General features: G+C 38.9%; 1 protein-coding gene across 1 annotated transcript in view; it reads right to left on the minus strand.

Annotated features, from left to right (window-relative positions):
• Positions 1 to 788: 788 nt before the first annotated feature.
• LOC126175745 (NECAP-like protein CG9132) overlaps positions 789 to 20335 on the minus strand; it is a 31931-nt gene continuing 12384 nt past the window's right edge. The window contains exons 4-5 of the mRNA XM_049922700.1: positions 17627 to 17910; positions 789 to 4965 (exon numbers count right to left, since the gene is read on the minus strand). Coding sequence (XP_049778657.1) covers positions 4923 to 4965; positions 17627 to 17910 — 327 coding nt within the window. The 3' untranslated portion in view covers positions 789 to 4922. The remainder of the gene's footprint in view (positions 4966 to 17626; positions 17911 to 20335) is intronic.

Below are 20335 nucleotides of genomic sequence, written 5' to 3' on the forward strand. Positions count from 1 at the left end.
AGAAACAAGTGTATGTTTACTGAACTAAGGTTCTCTTTGAAGTTTTCACTTGTTTCTGATGATGTGTCACATGGCTAGTAAATGGATGGCCAACTTTTAGACTACTACTGACAATCTAACTGTAGCAGTGCTTTTCAGTTTCTGCACTCTCTTCAAATTCTTAACAACTTCTGGCTTTCAAAGCTTTTCCTAGAACAAGACAATTGATAATAGTACCACAATCATAAACACCAGACTGAACAAGGAGATAAATAAATATGTGCCAGGACAGAACAACCAACATCAAGAGGACTGACAATTCAAAGTAATTCATACTTGTTAGTAAAAGCTCCAGAAAAAACTGACTTCATGATTATACTTCATCTTTCCATTCAAAATCAGATATTGAAATCAAGAAATATTTATTTTTAGCCTTGCTGGATGATTACTTAACTGACATTCGGTCTCATCATTAGGAAGACAATTAGGAAATGTTCTTAATATCTCAGTGAAAACCAGCACCCATTGCCCATGCCTTTTAGAATAAGGGTCATAGTTTGGAAATAGGTATGGTGAATTTCCGCTAAATGTGTACACATTAAAACTACTACTTGGTCTGTAAAAATCTATATCCATACAATTTTGAAGAACACATACTCAGGTACTGAACATACATTCAAATGAGGAGGAGGAGGAGGAGGAGGGAGGAGGAGGAGGAGGAGAAGGAGGAGGAGCAGCAGCAGCAGCAGCTGACGGCAGTGTTGCTGCTGTTGTTAATAACAACAATAATAATAATCATAATAATAAAATAACAAACAAATATCTGTTTATTTTTGCAGTGAGGCTTATTTTTTGAGGGTACATTAAGTAATCATATATTAAAATGACAGTACAAATCAAAATTTTTTATCATTTATAATAAACAAAACCTTTAATTCTTTCAAATGATTGTAAACTTGTGTTGCATATGACTGAACCACTGATTTACACAGAATAAGTTGTTCATTTATTACATTATAGCTGCAAGACTCAACGCAACAGGAATATAATTTTATTCTTGAACTCATAACCATCACACATTTATTAATATAGATTGACAAGCTTTACATGCAAACACATACATACCTATTGTAGGCCATCAGTGTTAAAATGATTGATATACAGTATATTATCAAATGTATTTAAAACACTTGTGAACACATAATTACAAAGCAGTTCGTTTACATGATTAAATATCAGTGACTAGACATAAGTGCAGCACTTTTCACATTTAGTATGGAATGTGAGTTGAGATTTGAAAAGAAAATCTGTTATTAAAAAAGACAACTTTTGCCCCAGCAAGGAGTGCTTGATACATAACCAATCATAGGAAACATACAATGGTACCATCAAATACATTCAAAGTAACTGGGAGAATAGAAAATAAAAATGGGGGAAGAAGAACCTCTTCCTGCGATACACGTGACTGTACTGGTTATTTGCTACTGTTCAATAACATAGTTCTCAATATATAGCAAAATTTAAGTAACTCTTTAGAAAACTTAACTTTTTCGTAGCAGCCACACAAAAACTAGGCCACTGCCACAGTATACAAGCACTAGATATAGGTATAAGAATTCACAGGAACTGAACCAACAAAGACAATACCTACAAAGAAATAAATTACCTAATTTTCAGCTCTTAGTCAAGGTATGTATCAAAAAACTGTAGTAACAACAATGTTTCCCGAAACAAACTCAGTCTATTAAGATATATAGAATGTGTCCACCAGAAACAATCATTATAAATTATAGTACAATTATTATTTTAAACATTGAAAAACGTTACTCCTATCTCCACACATCCAAACTGCAGGCACATACACAAAAATGATAATTACATACCAATGCATCCCTCATTGTACTCACAGCACAAAGCAATTCAGTCACACAAGTAAATTATTAGTTCTGCAGACAACGGAGGTAACTAAGAGTCCTATTTATGTTCAGTATCCTAACCACTAAACTTCATTTTGTTCTAATCTGTACAATAAGGCATGAAGGACACCACTGTTTTTTGTAGACAGTAACAACAACCAAAATGAGAGTCACGACCTGTCAGACTAAGACATCTTGGAGCATGGCGAGGAAGATTCACCATGTGCGAGATCCATTTTAATGTTTGACTTGTGTTTTCACATACAAAAAAATTAATCACTAAATTATAGGGATGATTTTGAAATATCAACTCCTGCCACACTGCACAAAATGCAAAAATATAGGGGGTAAAATGCAAAAACATATAGGGGTTAAAACAGACAGAGTTCTGCCTCTCATCTGTGCCCAAGAGTATTCTACCTTCAATTACAAGTACTGTTAGGGCAAACACGCACACAGATGTTACATGCTCCAAGGCAAAGATAGAACTAAGTAACACTAAAACAATGATTATTATTTCCACTGACTAGCACCAGAGGAAAGTAAAAGGATGTGTTCCTTGCAAAGCAATACAGCCAATCATTTTATTAGCATTACTAGCAAAATGTCACCTTATCACAAAATCAACAGAATTGTGCCCCAAATATGAGTACTTCACACTGTCCACTAGTACTGCAAGGGAATGTCTGGCTGTTACAACAAAAACAGAAAGTGAGAGAATCATTCGTTAATATTTCAGCCCATTTGACTCAGATTTCAGAACCATAGAGATTATAGCTGACTTACTGATATTGGGGGTGAAGTTGCTGGTCACAGTAATATTTTCTTGTATAGCCAAGATGATCCATTCTTACCCCTGCATTGCGAGGGCATACGGATTGTAAAAAGAGATTTTAATACCACTGCAGACTATCTGGTAGACATACATGGACTCCATTACACAGTTTCCAGTGAAACTTAAGAGGTGTACCATACCAGAGTAGCTTTTTCTTGAACAAATTTCCCAAGCTGTAGGTAAATTAAATCTGCACCTTATCTCAAGTAATCACCAGTTCTGGTTGTTCTTACTGCCAACTGCATAAATCTTACTTCAATGTACCCATGCATTACTTATCTGCTAGCACCTGCCTGTTTCGTATCTTTGAACTTTTCTTGTCATTCATTTTTGCAGCTTCCGCTGTCACCACTTGAAAGGCAAACCACCTGACGCATCAGAACTGTTATTCATACATTACGACTTCAATACTGATCTCTGAAACCAACCTGTACAATACAATTCTTAAGTAAATGTGTCCCCTATTTTTCATTTTAGGAACCCTCAATTCAATGCATCACTGTGTGACACTTCCATTTTCATGGAGCAATTGCTGCAATCAAAAGTGTGCAGTGAAGATACCTGGTTGGAACAACAGTAATTTGTTATTGAGGTCACCCCAGTTATTTGACCCTATGGCAAACCTCCGCTGGAAACTACATCACAAGATGTCAGTAATGTAAATATTTGACAAGAACAACAGTGTGACATAAGATATGACTTAGTTAAAACTAATGTTTTACATTACAAAGCTTCAATGATTAATATTGTAACATGTTATAGTAACATTTTCAAGTTGACATCTAGTATGATATTGTACAGGATGATATGAAAATGTTTTTGTAATATGAAATCAATATTGTCAAGTAATCTTTATCCTGTTACGCTTGTAAGTAGCGTGTACATTTTCAAAATCAGGTGAAAGCCTACTGTGCAAACATAATAATTTTTAAACAAAGTTGAAGCAGTAATTTTATAGCATGTCACCCAGTGTTACAAAAATCAATTGCTACTGTCAGCAATGTCAAAATGATTATTATTTCACCACTGGTTCCGTTGTTAAACAAAGAATACAAATTCTACAGCAAAGCAATAACAACAGCACCATTTTAAAGATATTTATGTTTTTACAAGAATTGACAGAAAACTAGTGTGTGCTCACGAACACACAATAGGCTTTTATTTTCGATCTCTTCTGGGTACAATGGTGGTTAAATATATATTGAGGATTGTAATCAGACAATTATCACTGTTTCAAAATTTCAGTGCTTGCTTCATTAATGCAGATCTCCAGTTCTTGTACGAATAATTTATAAAGCAAGTCAATATCTGAAAGTCTGAAAATAATTTTCTGGAGTATACTTTATTATATAATATTATGCCAAAGTAATAATGTAGATGCAGATGAAGATGTTTAAAAACTATAAAAATGATTGTATTTTGTATTCCATAACAAATGTGTACACTGAGCATATTTCGGATACAGTAACGATCTTAGCCAACAGGGGAGCGAAAACAAAAGATTCACATAATCTTTTTTAGCAGTAATCATAATAGATACTTCACCAAATGCCTGCACCGTACTGCGAGAATTTAACAGAAATGGAAGAAAGCAAGAAGCACTGACATGATTTTTCATTTTATCCTTCAAGTTTTCTGTTTTGAATATGATTACTCTCTGCAGAAAGAATAAACTGAAGCTAAAATACAAACTGAAGCTATATAACTATTAGTTTTTCATATGTGATCTTTATTAACAATTTTTCCCCTTGATATTTAACTGCCAACTGTAATAAAGTAACTCAACTATCAATTATTTTTCAAAAATTTCCACAGTTTAGCGTAACAGCCATATCGATTGTATAACCATAAATTTTCTACTCATGTGAGACAGCAACACTATAATTTTTATGTACGTATGTGTGTATATACACAGGTAAATATATATCTCTCTAAACATACAAAACTGAATTTTAACACATAAAATATAATTTAATTTTTTCAATAGGTTTTCAACTTTATAACAATTCTTCCTGTAATTTTATTAACACTGTATCAGATTATATTTCATCTGTGTGATAGATTCCCTTCACAATATTACACTAAGATAGCTATTTTTAGCTATAAATTATCCTAATCATGTTTATTTTAAGTTATGAATGAACCACGATCCATTCAACATCAAGCTGCTGTTTCTCTGAAGGCAGATCTTCTCAAAATTGGACCCAATTGGAATTTGCACTGGACTGGGAAGGACTGAAAAAATTCCACATTTTTTTTCAGTGAAATGCTTTGGCATAATAAATATGTTGTTCTGTACATGTACATAACAAACTATTCCTGTGAGTAAACAAAACAAAGCATGCCAATATGTCATCTTATAAGCCCCCTAGTTTCATCCATGGAACACACTAGCTTGCTGCATTTCCAAGACAGACACACAATGCTAACCAATCAAATGTGCATAAATGTGAGACCACTAAAGGTAACTAAGGAGTCTTCACACTCATTTTTCAAGTAAAGCGTAAGTGGGAGCACTTATGGAATTTGCGTTGAAATTTTACATTTATCAGTCAGGTGTGAGGCCAGAATCATTTCATTTTTTATAGACCAGAATTTCTTTGGTTTTGTGATAAATCTTTTGATACAATTCTGCCGTGTTAGTCAGTGAAGGCTTTAACACTGCTCTACAGACAGCCAAATAAAACTCATTTTAGAGTATCCCTATCTTAGCTCTATGCTGCACAATAGCAGTAGGTGTTTCTTTATAGAGGTGATAATGTTTTTATCAATAAAAAGTAAGCTAACAGTGCAAGTTTTACATTTTTCTGAGTAAAGAAGGTCATTGGGGTTCTATGGCTAGTACGTTATCGAATGTATGGCAGATTAAAGGGCCAAACTACAAGGTCATCAGTCCCTCATTCAAAGCGTAATTCCACAGCAAACAGTGTCCCCAATCCCAAGCAAATACTGCCTATTTGGTGTTATATGGCGTACAGAAAATAGTGGGGCAGGGACATCCAGAACATTAACAATCTTAAGAGTTAAAAGTAATCACAGGAGCTAGTGAGAAGATCAGAGGCTGATGTGCAGTGGGGCACAACTGGTGGAGAGAGTCACTCTTCACAAAACTCTGTATCCTTGACACGAGCATACTGAGAGGAAAGGCCAGTTGGCCCTCCCTCTGCCATCTCTCTGCCACTCACTCACTCATTCACTCCCCCCCCCCCCCCCCCTCACTCCCACATTTTCTGTGTCCCTGTCCCTGACCCTGGCCTTCCATCAGCAGGGAATACAAGGTTAAGAAATTCTTAAGACTCTGTGTTTTTCAGACTGCTGTAAGGATAGGACACACTGCAAGGATGTGAGCCATGTCGGTGAAGCACTGCAGTTTCAATGGGTAAGGAGGAGAGGTTGTCTCATTGCACAAGACAAAACTGTCAGACAGGTGTCACTAATATGACGCTCGAATAAGGCTCTTTCCAGCACAAAAGGAAGGAGCAATCAAACACTGCTGTGGCCTCCTTCATGAAGTGTAGTTTGTTCCAAATGTGATGGGTCACAAGTCTCATATATGCTCACAAATTAGTGCCCAGTATCCCTACTATTAATGCTGCCCACATGGTCACTTCATCGATCAGCTACCTCATTCCCTGGTAGTTCCATATGACTTGGATCTAGATAAAAACAAATGAGCAAGCAGCAAAGCTGAGATTGTAAAGGAAGCTGTGGACAGTGTTCATTACCTGGTGGTGAGGGTAGCATCAGTCAATAGCCTGCAGACTGTTCATGGAGTCACTGCATACCAAAAATCAGCTGCCAGTTTTCATCTTGATGAAAATGCGTGTTCTAGCACCATCCACGAGTTTGGCTGTGAATGTGTACGGGGATCTGGTAAACTGTTGCACATGGCCTTCAATGTGTGTGGAAGCTTATCAAGTCTTTGCTGCACTTCTAGAGCTATGACTATCAATCATTTCAGCACTATGGTGTTCGTCGAGAACTCACAAGAAGCTACCTCAGGAAACAGGTCGAAAGTCAAAATGGATGTGTGATCTTGCTTAACACCAGGGTGGACCTACTCCAGGTTAATTATCAGAGGAATTTGTTCAACTGGGAGGAAAAAATAATCACACAATTCAAATGGCTCGCGAATTGGCAGAGGCAGTTGCATAATTGGAATAGCAGTTGGTAGTGTTGAAACAGCAGAGGTAGGAACTTATATTCTGTCAAAAGACTGAAAATGGGACTTGTATACATGGTGCCAGTACACAGCCTTGCCCCACAATGAAGAATTGGATCTACCCATAACAAAGACGATGGTGTTGCCAAACCATGTATTTGACATCTGTTGCCTAGAAGCAATAAGACCAATGCCCTATTGTGGTGTGGCACAAGCTGTATGGCTGTATGGCTAAAAATTTAGAGAACTTAATGCTTTTCTGTGAAACATATTTTAAACTAGCTGGAAAGTGGTCCATGGTGCACAGATCATCATGCACAGAGAACTGTATCAAGTTAACAAGAATGGATGTAGGAATTACGAGGTCAATGATCACAAACATGCTGTCAGCTGCACTAAAATGGAGTGTCGCCTAATCTTAAAAACCTCTTGTGTGCATCCCACACTCAGTCAGCTACCTGAGTAGCAGCATCTGATGTGTTCCTGTCTGTGAAGGTGTACAGCATCTGTGGTTCCTGTCTCCTCTGCAGAAAGTACAAAGTCTGTCATTTCCCATCCACTTGACTGCAAGTGGCATGTCAATGGTGGATCTAGATGTCATACGGCGAGTGATGGTACTCCTTAGGGAAATGGCAGGAAGGGACAGGATAGGACACCATGTGCACAGCATGTATGCCTGGGGGCCTCATCAGCATGTTGAAGAGTAAACAATGCCTGTCATCTGGGATCTGAGGGCATTCTTGGGTCACTCCAGTGACTGGCAGAGAAGGCTGAGAAGACTAGCCTTGTTTATGGAGTTTCAAAGTAGCTCACAATTTGCAGCATTGTCCCCAGAACTGATTGTGGCCCTTTGGTTCTGAGCGAAGTGGAAGGACTGAAACACACATTTGAAAGTTCCTACAAGCTAAGCTGCAACTTCCTGGACTTGCACCATAGGGTTTAGAACTGGAGGTGCTCCTAATTAGGTCAGGTGTGCACTACACACCAGATGCTGCTACTCAGGTAGCTGACTGACTGTGGGATGCACACAAGAGGTTTTTAAGATTAGGCGATACTCCATCCAATCCAAGTAATGACAGTTGTAGGAAACAGAAGTATCAGTGTAAGATCAAAAGAAATGCCTCCAACAAGTGAGAGTATTAAAATCTTAATAGTTAACTGCTGAAGCATTCGCAACAAAGTGCCAGAGTTTGAAGATCACTTAATACTAGGTACAAAAAGCTGGTTGAAACCTGAAAGTGGTAGTGAGATTTTAGGGGAAAATTTAAGCGTATATCGAAAGTACAGACAAATCCACCAATGTAGAAACTGGAACTGCCTGTGAGAGTGTATGGACAAGACTAAGGATCAGGGTTGGGCCTAAAATGCTAATGGTATCCTTCTATTGCCCAACCGACTCATCTCCTGATGTAAGCAAAAACTTTTAGAGAAAATCTCTGTTCACTTATAGGTAAGTTCCCAATCATACTGTGATCGTCTGTGGAAACTTTAATCATACAATGATTAATTGGGAAAATTGCAGTTTTGTTCATGGTGGGGGTGTGGTAAGATATCCTGAGGAACTTTACTAAATGCCTTCTACAAAAACTACATAGAACAGATAGGAACTCAAGATGGATCTAATTGCAACAAAAAAGACATGTCCTCTTTGAGGATGTCCTCATCGAAACTGATATCAGTGACCATGACGCAGTTGTTGCATTAATGATTACCAAAGTACAAAGGAAAACTAAAACAAGCAGAAAGACATAAGTTCAGTAAACTAGATAAAAAAATCTGTATTGTCATATCTTAATGAGGAACTTGAAACATTCAGCACAGGGCAGAAGCATGTAGAGGAACTCTGGCTCAAGTTTGAAAGAATAATTGACCATGCACAGAATTGACATGTGCCCAGCAGAACAGTTCATAATTGGAGGGAACCTCCAGGGTATACAGCTACTGTAAAGAAACTTCTGAAGAAACACAGATTACTACATAGTAGGGCTATAGATAGAGAGATGCTGGATGAAATGCATTTGGTTGTCAAAAAAGCAATGCATGTTGCCTTCAATTAGTACTGTAGCAGAATATTGTCAAGTGATCTTTCACAGAACCCAAAGAAATTCTGGTCATGTATAGAGGCTGTTAGTGGCTCCAAAATTAGTGTCCAGTCCTTAACAAATGAGACAGGAACTGAAATTGAGGCTAGCAAAGCAAAAGCTGAAATGCTGAAATGCCTAATTCCATTTTCAAATGGAGCCAAGAGAATTTCCCCAATTTAATCCTCACACCACCAAAAAGACAAATGAAATAACTATTAGTGTCAGTGGTGTTTGGAAACAGCTGAAATCATTCAAATTGAACAAAGCTCCAGGGGCCGATGTAATCCCTGTCAAATTCTATAATGAATTTGCGGCTGAGCTAGCCCCTCTTCCAACTGTAATCCATCATAAAGCCCTCTAACAAAAAGCCATGCCCAGGTGTTGGAAAAAGGCACAGATCACACCTACCTACAAGAAGGACAGTAGAAATGATCCACAAAACTACGATCCAATATTCTTGACATCAATTTGTCGCAGAATCTTAGAACATATTATGAGCTCAAATATAATGAGATATCTTTAACAGAATGACCTCCTCAATGCCAACCAGCCAGGATTTCAAAAACATCGATCATGTGAAACCAACTAGCACTTTTCTCACATGACATAATGAAAGCTTTGGATCATGACAACCAGGTATGTGCTCTATTTCTTGATTTCTGAAAAGCATTAGACTCAGTACTGCACCTACACTTGTTGCCAAAAGTACAATCATATGGAGTATCAAGTGAAATTTGTAACTGGATTGAGGACTTCGTGGTACACAGGACACAGCATGTTTTCTTGGATGGAAAGTCATTTTCAGATGTAAAAGCAACTTCAGGTGTGTCCCAGGGAAGTGTGTTGGGACCCTTGCTGTTCACGTTGTATATTAATGACCTAGCAGACAATATTAACAGTAAAATAAGGCTTTTTGCAGATGATGCAGTTATGTATAACGAAGTAATATTTGAGAGAAGTTGCATAAATATTCAGTCAGATGTTGATAAGATGTCAACATGGCACAGAGACTGGCAACTTGCTCTAAACATTTAGAACTGTAAAATTGTGCACATCACAAAAAAACATCAATATCAATGAGTCACTGCTGGAATCGGGTGACTCATACAAATACCTGGGTGTAACACTTTACAGGGGTATGAAATGGAATGGTCACGTAGGTTCACTCATGGTAAAGCAGGTGCTAGACTAGTTATTGGTAGGATACTGGGGTAATGCAATCAGTCTACAAAGGAGATTGCCAAGATTGCTTACGTATCACTTGTGTGACCAGTTCTAGAACACTGGTCAAGTGCATGAAACCCATACCACATACGACTAACAGTGTATATTGAATGTATATAGATAAGGGCACAAATGGTCACAGGTTTGTTTAATCTGTTGGAGAGTGTCACAGGGACACTGAAGGAACTGAACTGGAAGACTCTTGAAGTTAGATGTAAACTATCCCAAGAAATTCTATTAACAAAGTTTCAAGAACCGGTCTTAAATGATTACTCTACAAAGATACTACAACCATATATGCATCCCTGACATCGGGATCATGAAGATAAGATTAGAATAATTACTGCATGCAAACAATAATTCTTCCCATGCTCCATACACTAATGGAACAGGAAGAAACCCTAATAACTGATGCAATGGAACATACCTATTTCCATGCACTTCATGGTGGTTTGCTGAGTGTAAATGTAAATGTAGACCATCCATAGACACTCATTACTATGAATGTCTGTGCATAGAGAACCCTCCTATACTCTCTCAGGGGTGGCAAAGAATTTGCAGTAGGAATGATAATTTTTGAGGGTAAGGTACTGATTTCAAGAGAACCACATTTATTGTAGGGCTACACAGATTGCCAAGTAGAGTGACAATAGCTGAGGCAGTTCAGAGAGGTTGCAATAATATGCAATATAGTTCCACCAAATGATTGTACTGTGGGTGTTGTGGTGGAGGGGAGGGGACTGACAGGTTATGCCCCACAATCATCATTTGGCCCCTGTTAATATCTACAATATCTACAAACTTTGGTTAAGAACCAGGTGAGGAGGGAGGGGTCCAGCATAACAGCAACACCAGATTCACCTTCACATGTAAGTTGTTCCAATTTTTTTTTTTTTAAGACGTTTAGTGCTGAGGGTGTTTATTCATTTTAAGATCAGGTAAAGGGGAAGAACAAACAGACCTCTAATCCACAATGCTCAGCTCCTTCCGTTACTGGTAGGTGTAGGGACATGACCCTGTACAATTCTGGGAGGAGGCTTTCCCAGAGCGTATCCTTCTATTGGAAGACACCAGAGGAGCGTGCTGCCTCTCCAGCCGATGCTGGTGGACTGAGGAGCCCTGTATGAGTGTGCTGATGGGTTGGGATCATCTGAGCACGTGTTGCAAAGCCAACTATTCTGACAGTGTGAAGGTATTTACACTACTTTATAATGTTGATGTGCAACGATCGATTTAGTGTCTTATATTCTGAAATGTTACACTAGTTTTTGTTAATTGTGTACATTGGTGAGTAAGTGGCATTCACCCTGGCAGTTAAAGAAGGTTGGAGTGCATCCATAAAGTATTCCATAGTGTTGGGTGTATCAACGGTTACCACAGATGGGCTCATGAGACCACTGGAATGTTATGCAGCAAATGAAAAGGCGTTGAAACACTCTGTTATTAGTAATACATACGGCCTGACAACGCAATGGTAGTCCATCCATAATATTTACTTTGTTTTGGGAATGTGACACTAAAATGATAGTTAAATGAACAAGGGAGCATTTGTCCTGTCTTTTGGCTCTTTATAAATATGGAGGCATAAAATGTAACTCCCCTCCCATTCCATGTTAGTATCTAATTCCTTGTCCAATTGCAGAATCAAGTCATGGTGGAAAATCATCCTCTGCACTATGTTTAAGATTTATGTAAGGGATAATAGTAACTGGAACACAACTAACAGACACACACACAAAAAGTAAATTTCACAACTGAACAGTCCTCTGCTTCAGTCAGGAGAAACATGCTCTGCATCTTTTCTAATACTGATACCTCTCCAAATTTATCCTCAATGTCTGTTGGAACAAATGGGTCTGTTTTTGTTAAGTACAAACTAGGTACTGTAGGGAATATTTACCTCTATTCCAATGCTGCTGCTATTTCTCCCACTGCAGAGCCAAGTGCAAGAAGACTGTAGTGCTGAAATAGCACCACAATCACCTAATTACCATTTCTATGAGGAGACTACTAGGGCTTCATGGCCATCAGCTTGAAAGAGAGTATTCCATTTCACTGCAGATTATCTGCCAGGGTGTCACCCATTTCAACTGAAAGTGCTGTTTAGGAGTTTCATAACAGCCACCTGGCACGGCATCTGAGCCGGAAGGAAGGTAAATGTTACATGGTTTAACATGGAGAGTTTGCAGCTTTGGCGATGACAGTTCTTCCCTCCCCTCATCTTCTCTATCATTCTCATGACTGACTAGCTATCTGTTGGGTATTGGATATATAATTGGTGATTTCCCAGTAGCAGAAATCAAGATTGTCATGCAAAGATAATTACTAATGTGAAAAGATGATTACTAACGTGCCACACTGGGTGCCCTTCCTGGCACAGTTCGTACATCAAAAGGATGATGAATGCCCGTAGGTTTGATCATCAATGCCCTTGGTAAATATGAATGTGAACGTGACTATTCTATTTACTGATCAAAGAGGTCTTTCCTTACAAATAATGATACTGTGGATGTGTATTGTAGAAATATATGAACAGGTTTTTGACAATGTCATACTTAGGTGGGCAATGAATGGCTGCCCCTCTGCGTAAGACCTGTGGGGAGAGCAAACACCCACCAAATGTCAATTACCCATTTAGTACTGTCTCAAGTTAAGAAAGTATTTTCAGCAACCCTGGCTAAAACAAACACAAACTTACTACTTAAGTAATTAGAACAATTCATAATTTAAAATAAGACATATATTAAAATAAAAAACAAAATGTGTGTGTGTGTGTGTGTGTGTGTGTGTGTGTTTTAGAGAGAGAGAGAGAGAGAGAGAGAGAGAGAGAGAGAGAGACCATGCATGCTTAAGCATATGTTCCACCACTTAAAGTTATGGCAGTCTTATAAAATAATACTGCGTAAAATGAAGTTACTTGGATAAAAGCACTAAAGCTTTCTCGAGACACATGAGGCTAACCATCAATATAAAAAATGGAAAGGAACCAATAACACAGTCATTGAACACTGCTCTCTAACACTGATTCCTCACAAAACTTTAAAACCCACACTACACTCGTCCAATTATCATTTAAAATAAAGGAGATACCTACAGCCACAATATTCAATGCTAGCTGATCAGCATACAAACAATATTTAGTTACAGTTTCACACCTATTACATTAACATCAGATGCATTACATTCTGGAGGATCCTAACACAAAGGAACAGGTTACATGGGTCAATGGGTAATGCTATCCACAGAGGTAAGGTGAGCTAAGCTAAAATGATCCGCTTGACTTGATGGAAGTGTGTCACTGTTTAGTAGTCTGTTTAACTGTCCAAAGTTTATTTTCACTCATTTCCAACCACTCTCTTTCCCTTATGCCCATGACACTGGAGATTCTTTGACCGATTAAGTTTTAAGACAGGGGTGTCCAAACCTATGGACTACATGCGGCTCAAAGCAATTATTAAAGCAATCCAAGAAGTGAGAATATATCACACGATCAGAAAAAAATTATTCATAAAATTCCATTTGTGTTAATTGAAAACTGGATGACAAATTGATTATATTCAATTTGAAAGTCACACCACATGATGCTATTCTCTCACTGGTCAATTCCCTTCCCCCCTCCCCAGTGGTTGTTGTTAGTGCTAAGTAGAATATATTACTTTTAATACAAAAATACTTTTCATCTTCTTCTTCTTCTTCTTCTACCGGTGCTGTCCAGGTAAGCTAAAAGGTTGTACACCCCTGCTTTAAAGGCATGTCACACGCTTAGGAGTGATAGCAATGACTCACTAGCTTTGACAAGGATGCTGGGGGTAGGGCTTGTTCTGTAAGCCACTGTTTGCAGTCTGGTGTGTGCATGGTGTATTGTGTCCAAAATCTTTCAGTACAGAGGTGACGCTGACCCATAAATTGTATGCTCAACCGTCTATATGGGAGTGGACAAAGTTATAAAATTATTGTAGACTAGATCTGTCTGCAACCCAGACCTTCCCACTGAAGTATTTTAAAATGCCTAAATCTTTAAAGTGATCATACTTTTAAGCTCCTGCAAGTGTAGAAGCCATGTGAGTGTTTAATGAAATATGAGGCTCTGATACCCGACTGATTAAACTGGAGAATGATGCCATTAAAACCCGCCTTATCCGTACAAGCTTACAACCTCTAGTGCCTTAATCTTAACTGCCTACTTGTTTACGCAAGACAGCAGGGGGAGCAGGAGGAGTAGTACATAATAAAATAATCAAGAAGTCTTCACTGGACTGTTCGGTGAGTCAGGTATGTTATCCATAGCATCAGTGGTGTCTCCCACACAGCTATCTCCACAAAAGCCAGGTTGTGTAGGGTACAATGATACTTCCTGAACCCACACTGGAAGGACTAACTAGTTTCTTCCTCTCTAACAACCAAATTAGACAACAAATTACTGTCTCTGACACATGCACACGCACGCACGTGTGCGCACCTGCCCGCCCTCACACACACACACACACACACACACACACACACACACACACACACACACACACACACACACTCTCTCTCTCCACCACCCATGTATTGCGGGTTACTTAGCTAAGTATATGTTCCACTGAGAATATTGCCCAAAAGAATTATTGCATCACTTTTTCTTTGAGGTGGGTAAACCTTACCCACATAGTAGAACTGTGCTGAAATAGTTCCCTCATTGAGTGCTGCAGACATGACTAGTTACTACAGTTCTGTGCTTTTTGGAGAAACTGGAGCCTTCAGTTTCTTCACCATTAAAGATATGCGAAACCATGGCTTTGCTTGTTAGTATACAGTTTGGGAAATTAGCCATCCCATTATCCTCATTTTATTTGTGCTGCAAGCTGAATGTTTTTCGCAGCTTTTGTAAACCGTATTTTCTCGAATCTAAGCCGCACTCGAATCTAAGCCGCACCTGAAAAATGAGACTCGAAATAAAGGAAAAAAAAATTTCCCGAATCTAAGCCGCACCTGAAATTTGAGACTCGAAATTCAAGGGGAGAGTAAAGTTTTAGGCCGCATCTCCAAATCGAAACAAAGTTGGTCCATTGCAATATGATAGACAATTTAGGTCGAATGAATGACAATACAGCTACAGTAGTTTGGTTCGAGTTGTAAGCTTAGCAGTTAAGCTTTACCACGGTAGCCATTGCTATGCGTCAGGCGCTCCGTCCGTATTTATACGGATACCCTTCCTTTTTCACGTGCTTCGTCTGGTTTGAATCGATAGCTTATTTTGCTTTGATCTGATAAATGCCGTTTTCTTTGTTATAGGTGTTTGCGTCACTCTTAAGCTGAAAATGCATTACTGCACTGAGTCATGCATTGTTTGTCGCATTCTGATAGTGCGTGTTTACGGCCAGTCGCGGCTCGCGGCATGGCTTGCTTTTGTGCACGCTACCGCCGCGTACAATTAAAAAAAGAGAGAGAGAGAGAGAGAGAGAGAGAGAGAGAGAGAGAGAGAGAGAGAGAGAGAGGAATCGTCTCATTAGCGAAACAATGGCAAGAGACTGCTATTTGTTGTTACTTACACTGCTGCTTTCTTTGATAATGATCAACAAGAATCAAATAATAGACTGCGTATGATAGAACATGTTCTGAACGAGAGTTTGTGAAAATTTTTCTCCGTTTGAAAATCTTTGCGGCCGGTTTTTTATTACATCAAATTATGCGCAGAAATTACAGTCATCTTAGATTTAAAAATCTAGTCACTTGCCGTGCTTCATTTCTGACTGTATCACTATTAGACATAAGAATAATACGAATATAAACATGACATGATATGTATATTCTTCCACGTTTGCTGTTGTCTCACTCTATAGTTTCGTAGTTTATTAGGCAGACAGGATTTAAATGAGATAGCAGCAAACACGAAAGAATACATGGCAAAATGTTTATATTCGTATTATTCTTATGGTGAAGAGAATACTGTATGTGATTCAAATTTCATCAGGTTCCTATTAGCAACCATCTCTTCTCACAGATAGGAAAAAATTCAGAACGTAGAGTTGGCCATATTGACAAACATCCCAAACAGTCTTGCCAGTCAGATTTTCGTAGTACACTGAAATTGTGCTACATTCGAAGATGAACAATACGGAATTTGTATTTACTTCGTTGGATAATGTATGAAAATGCAGTGGTCGAAACTTGCGGCGGAGAAAAAAAATCTCGTCTTCCACTTTTTAAAAAAAAAAATTATTTACTGACGCAGAGGTTTTGGCGCCAGTATTTATCTTTGTGCCTACAAAGTATGCTTGCGTAGTGCTACATGTATTCGCCGGCAGAACTTAGTTGTGGCGGCACGTACGAACATTTTTCATAACTTCCGCTAGCTTTGCACTCGATTCTAAGCCGCAGGCGGTTTTTTGGATTACGTAAACCGGAAAAAAAGTGCGGCTTAGATTCGAGTAAATACGGTACTCCTTTAATGAAAATATCTTATTTATTCTGATTCTGTGCTGTGGCCGATTAATGAGATGCTGCATTATGAGCAGCAATTCAAACAGCCACCATCTTAATTTCAGAGTTTCAGACACTTGCTGTATTAGTGATCAGCCAAATATCAGTGCACGCAACAGAACACAGCAAAGAAACATCTGAAGCTGCGAGGTGCAAGGGCCTGCTGCAGAGTAGAAAACATCACCAAGCAGTAGTCTACCAAGAAATTACTGACTGATGGCAGACAGTACACATGGACAAGGACAAGACCAAAGCAACAAACAATTAAGTGCAAAGTGGAAATCTTTGTCACAATGATGTCTGAGAATAGTAACCAACAATATCAGATGTGAGTACAGAACTGACTGACCGTTCACTGGGCGGCTGTATTTATATCGGCCGCAAGGAACACTACTACCCAGCGTATTCACACGGAGGGACAGGTGGCGTGCTCACATTATGGCGAGATTGTCATCTAAACAGCCATCTCGGTCCATTACTTACAGTGGACATTCAACTTTTATGGAGCCAGATAGCAGAAAGCTAATGTGCTATATTTGTTGTATGTCTTATCTACACTTGTGTATTCTGAAAATATGTAGTTTCAGTAATACCGTGCATTACAGATGTCTCCAAAATGCCATTCTTTTTGTATAGTTTGTTGTGCTACTGTGACAAGAAATCCAATAACCATACATAAATATGGTACTTAACACAGGTTAGACTTGAAGAACAGAAACGGAAGTACTGCAAAGGTCCCACATCTGCCCATCACATTCCCACAGAAAGAGTTATGAGACCTCTGGGGGCACTTTGGAAGAAGTGCAGATTCACTCTAGCACAACAAAGGGGAAATGTTCAGGGCAAATGACATGTATTACCACAAATTTTATCTGCTTACTCACCCAATTATCTACTTTAAGCTTTTGACCATAAGTACCTTCAAATTCACTCATTAGAATCTTCGAAATCAGTAGCTTACCTTGGTTGTGTTGTACCTGCTGCAGCAAATTCACCCCAGTTAGCTTCTGGAGGTGTTGCACCATGAGATGATGAAACAGGCAAATCACACAGAAGATCATTTCCAGCAGTAGGTCTCGGCTGATGAGATGGAGAAGAAACAGGCGTCACTCGTGACGCATTTGCTGGAGCTCCTGGTGGTGGCCCGATTTTAACTCCACCAGGAGGAGGTGGGAGGATACCTGTGCTGTTGCCACCAACACCACGAGGCTTTGGCCTACTTGATACTTCAGTCCCATCTTTCTTCTGAACAGTGAGAGAAAATGCATTCTCAGAACTAGTTTGGCAATGTCTGACAAATTACATTTATTAGATAAAAAAATCTAATCACCAAGCAGCAGCAGGAGAACACACACACAAAAACGTTTAACTTTTACAAGCTTTTGGAGCCAGTGGCTCCTTCTGGCAGAAAAGTTGGGGAAGGAAGAGGGGTGACAGAGAAGTTGGTGGAAGGAAGAGGGGTGACAGAAAAGGACTGGATAGGTTTAGGAAAGACTCTTTCCTTCTCAATGCTTTTGGTAGGTCTCCTCTGACTCAGGGTTCTGGGTGACTTTTCTGAACTGTACCCCTTTTCTTAAACCTCTCCAGTCCTTTTCCTTCAACCTTCTTCTTTCCCCTTCAACTCTTCTGCAGAAGAAGTATCCACTGGCTCTGAAAGCTTGATAAAGTTAAACCTTTGTGTGTGTGTGTGTGTGTGTGTGTGTGTGTGTGTGTGTGTGTGTTCTCTCCTGCCACCACATGGTGAGTACATTTTTTTATCTATCCATTTACATTATATTGTTAACAATTGATTATTTTGATTGTTAAATTACATTTATTGCCATATGAGTAGCAATTATGCTAGAATTTAATCCCAATAATGGGTAACACAAGCAATGTGTACTCATTTCTGCATAACATTATTATTAAATGTAATAAGATATGTGGGCTGAAAGAGAACTGATATTCATATGGGCAATGAAGAACATCTGAAAACTGTGAAACTTAAATATAGAATTCAATACCTAAATATGTTATACTGCAAGTCATTAACATTTTTTTTCTATCTTGATTTCCAAAAGATGTACAGACTCAACACCAAGCTTCCAATGTTGTGCCGCCATACTAGCAGGGGACTATTTGAGGCAGGGTGGGGGTGGAGGGAAGGATTTCTTGGCATCTCTCAGTAATGACTTTTCTTTCCTCTCGACTATAGTGTAATTCCAACTTTTCAATATTGATATAATTTATAAGGACTAATATTCAAGTAATTAACACACTCTGAAATACTGAGTATTTTAAATGTTTTTGTTTATAAACCTCAATAAAACTGAATTCCAATGTTAGGTTAAAAATACAAAATTCCCTATGATCTTACAAAATTCCTGAAATTCCCTGAAATTTTCCAGATTTTTCAGGTAAAATGTAATTCCTAGAGAATTCCAGGCTTTCGAAAAGAATCACCACCCCACACCAGTTAATTCTGAGGTGTATACTGATAAAAATACATCCATGTCAAATCATAAATATGAGAGGCAGAAAAATTTAAAAAACAGAAGTAGGCTGGAGGGATCTAAATCCATATGGAGCATCATCTATTCAAACAAACAAGGCCAATAGTTTTTATATTAACAATGACAATTGTGTGTTTAAATGGGCTATACTACTCTGTCATCAGCCCATCCCTTTCAAGAGAGAAACATATATGAAGGTAATAAACAAGAAACGTGGAGACTTGGCTGTTCCAACAATTTAAGCAAGTCAAAGAGTTGGAAATGGGCGTGATAATAGTTGCAACACGATAGGTAAAAGAAAATAGAGAGAACTTATGCAGTATCTTGCACATGAGGGTCTAAAGGAACAACGAGGTGGGGGAGAGGGGAGAAAGTAACCTGCAGTCACATAGAGGGTGGGAGGAGATGGGGGAGGGGGGGACATGGCTCTTCCCCCACAACCACTGCTAACAGTTAAAGTGGAGCAGTATTATAGTCTAGTGTAAAAATTGCTCTCCCTTAGGAAATACAACACTCTAGTAGTGACTGTCATCATCCACAAGCATCTGAGGTAGTAAGGTAGGCAACTTGAGGGAGTGCCACAGATTGGCCAGCATAGCGCACTCAACAAGAACATGTGCTATCATCAGTAGATTACCGCAGCTGCAATGAGAAGGATCCTCCCGACACAGAAGGAACTTGTGGGCGAGTCTTGCGTGACCAATGCATAGTCAGCACAACAGAATACCATCTTTCCAAGAGGCCTGGAAAGATGTGTCACACATCAATGAACCCTTTACTACCTCTCAACTTGTTTTGAGTCATAGTAGCCTGCCATTCCAATTCCCAGGGCCTCAAAATATTGCATCAAAGTTGTTATTGTAAGCTGGTGCCCAGCATTCTTACATCAAGTTGATCTCCTATAGTTGCATCTTTAGCTAGATGGTTGGTGAGTTCACTGCCTGGAATGCTTATGTGTCTCAGTGTCTTTCCAGAGCTGTAGACATCCATCCTTGGCGATCACAAGATTTTTGGAATAGCACAGGAGTATGCCTTTTAAGCAGCTCACGGAATCACTATAGATCATTGTGGCCAGTGATTTGACATACCGCAAAGCCTGAGATGTGGCAACCAACTCTGCAGTGTATACATTGAGAGAGAATGCTTCTCATGCCACCTTGCAGAATAATCATGCCTCC

Source organism: Schistocerca cancellata, chromosome 3 (genome assembly GCF_023864275.1).
Source record: "Schistocerca cancellata isolate TAMUIC-IGC-003103 chromosome 3, iqSchCanc2.1, whole genome shotgun sequence".
NCBI lineage: Eukaryota > Metazoa > Arthropoda > Insecta > Orthoptera > Acrididae > Schistocerca > Schistocerca cancellata.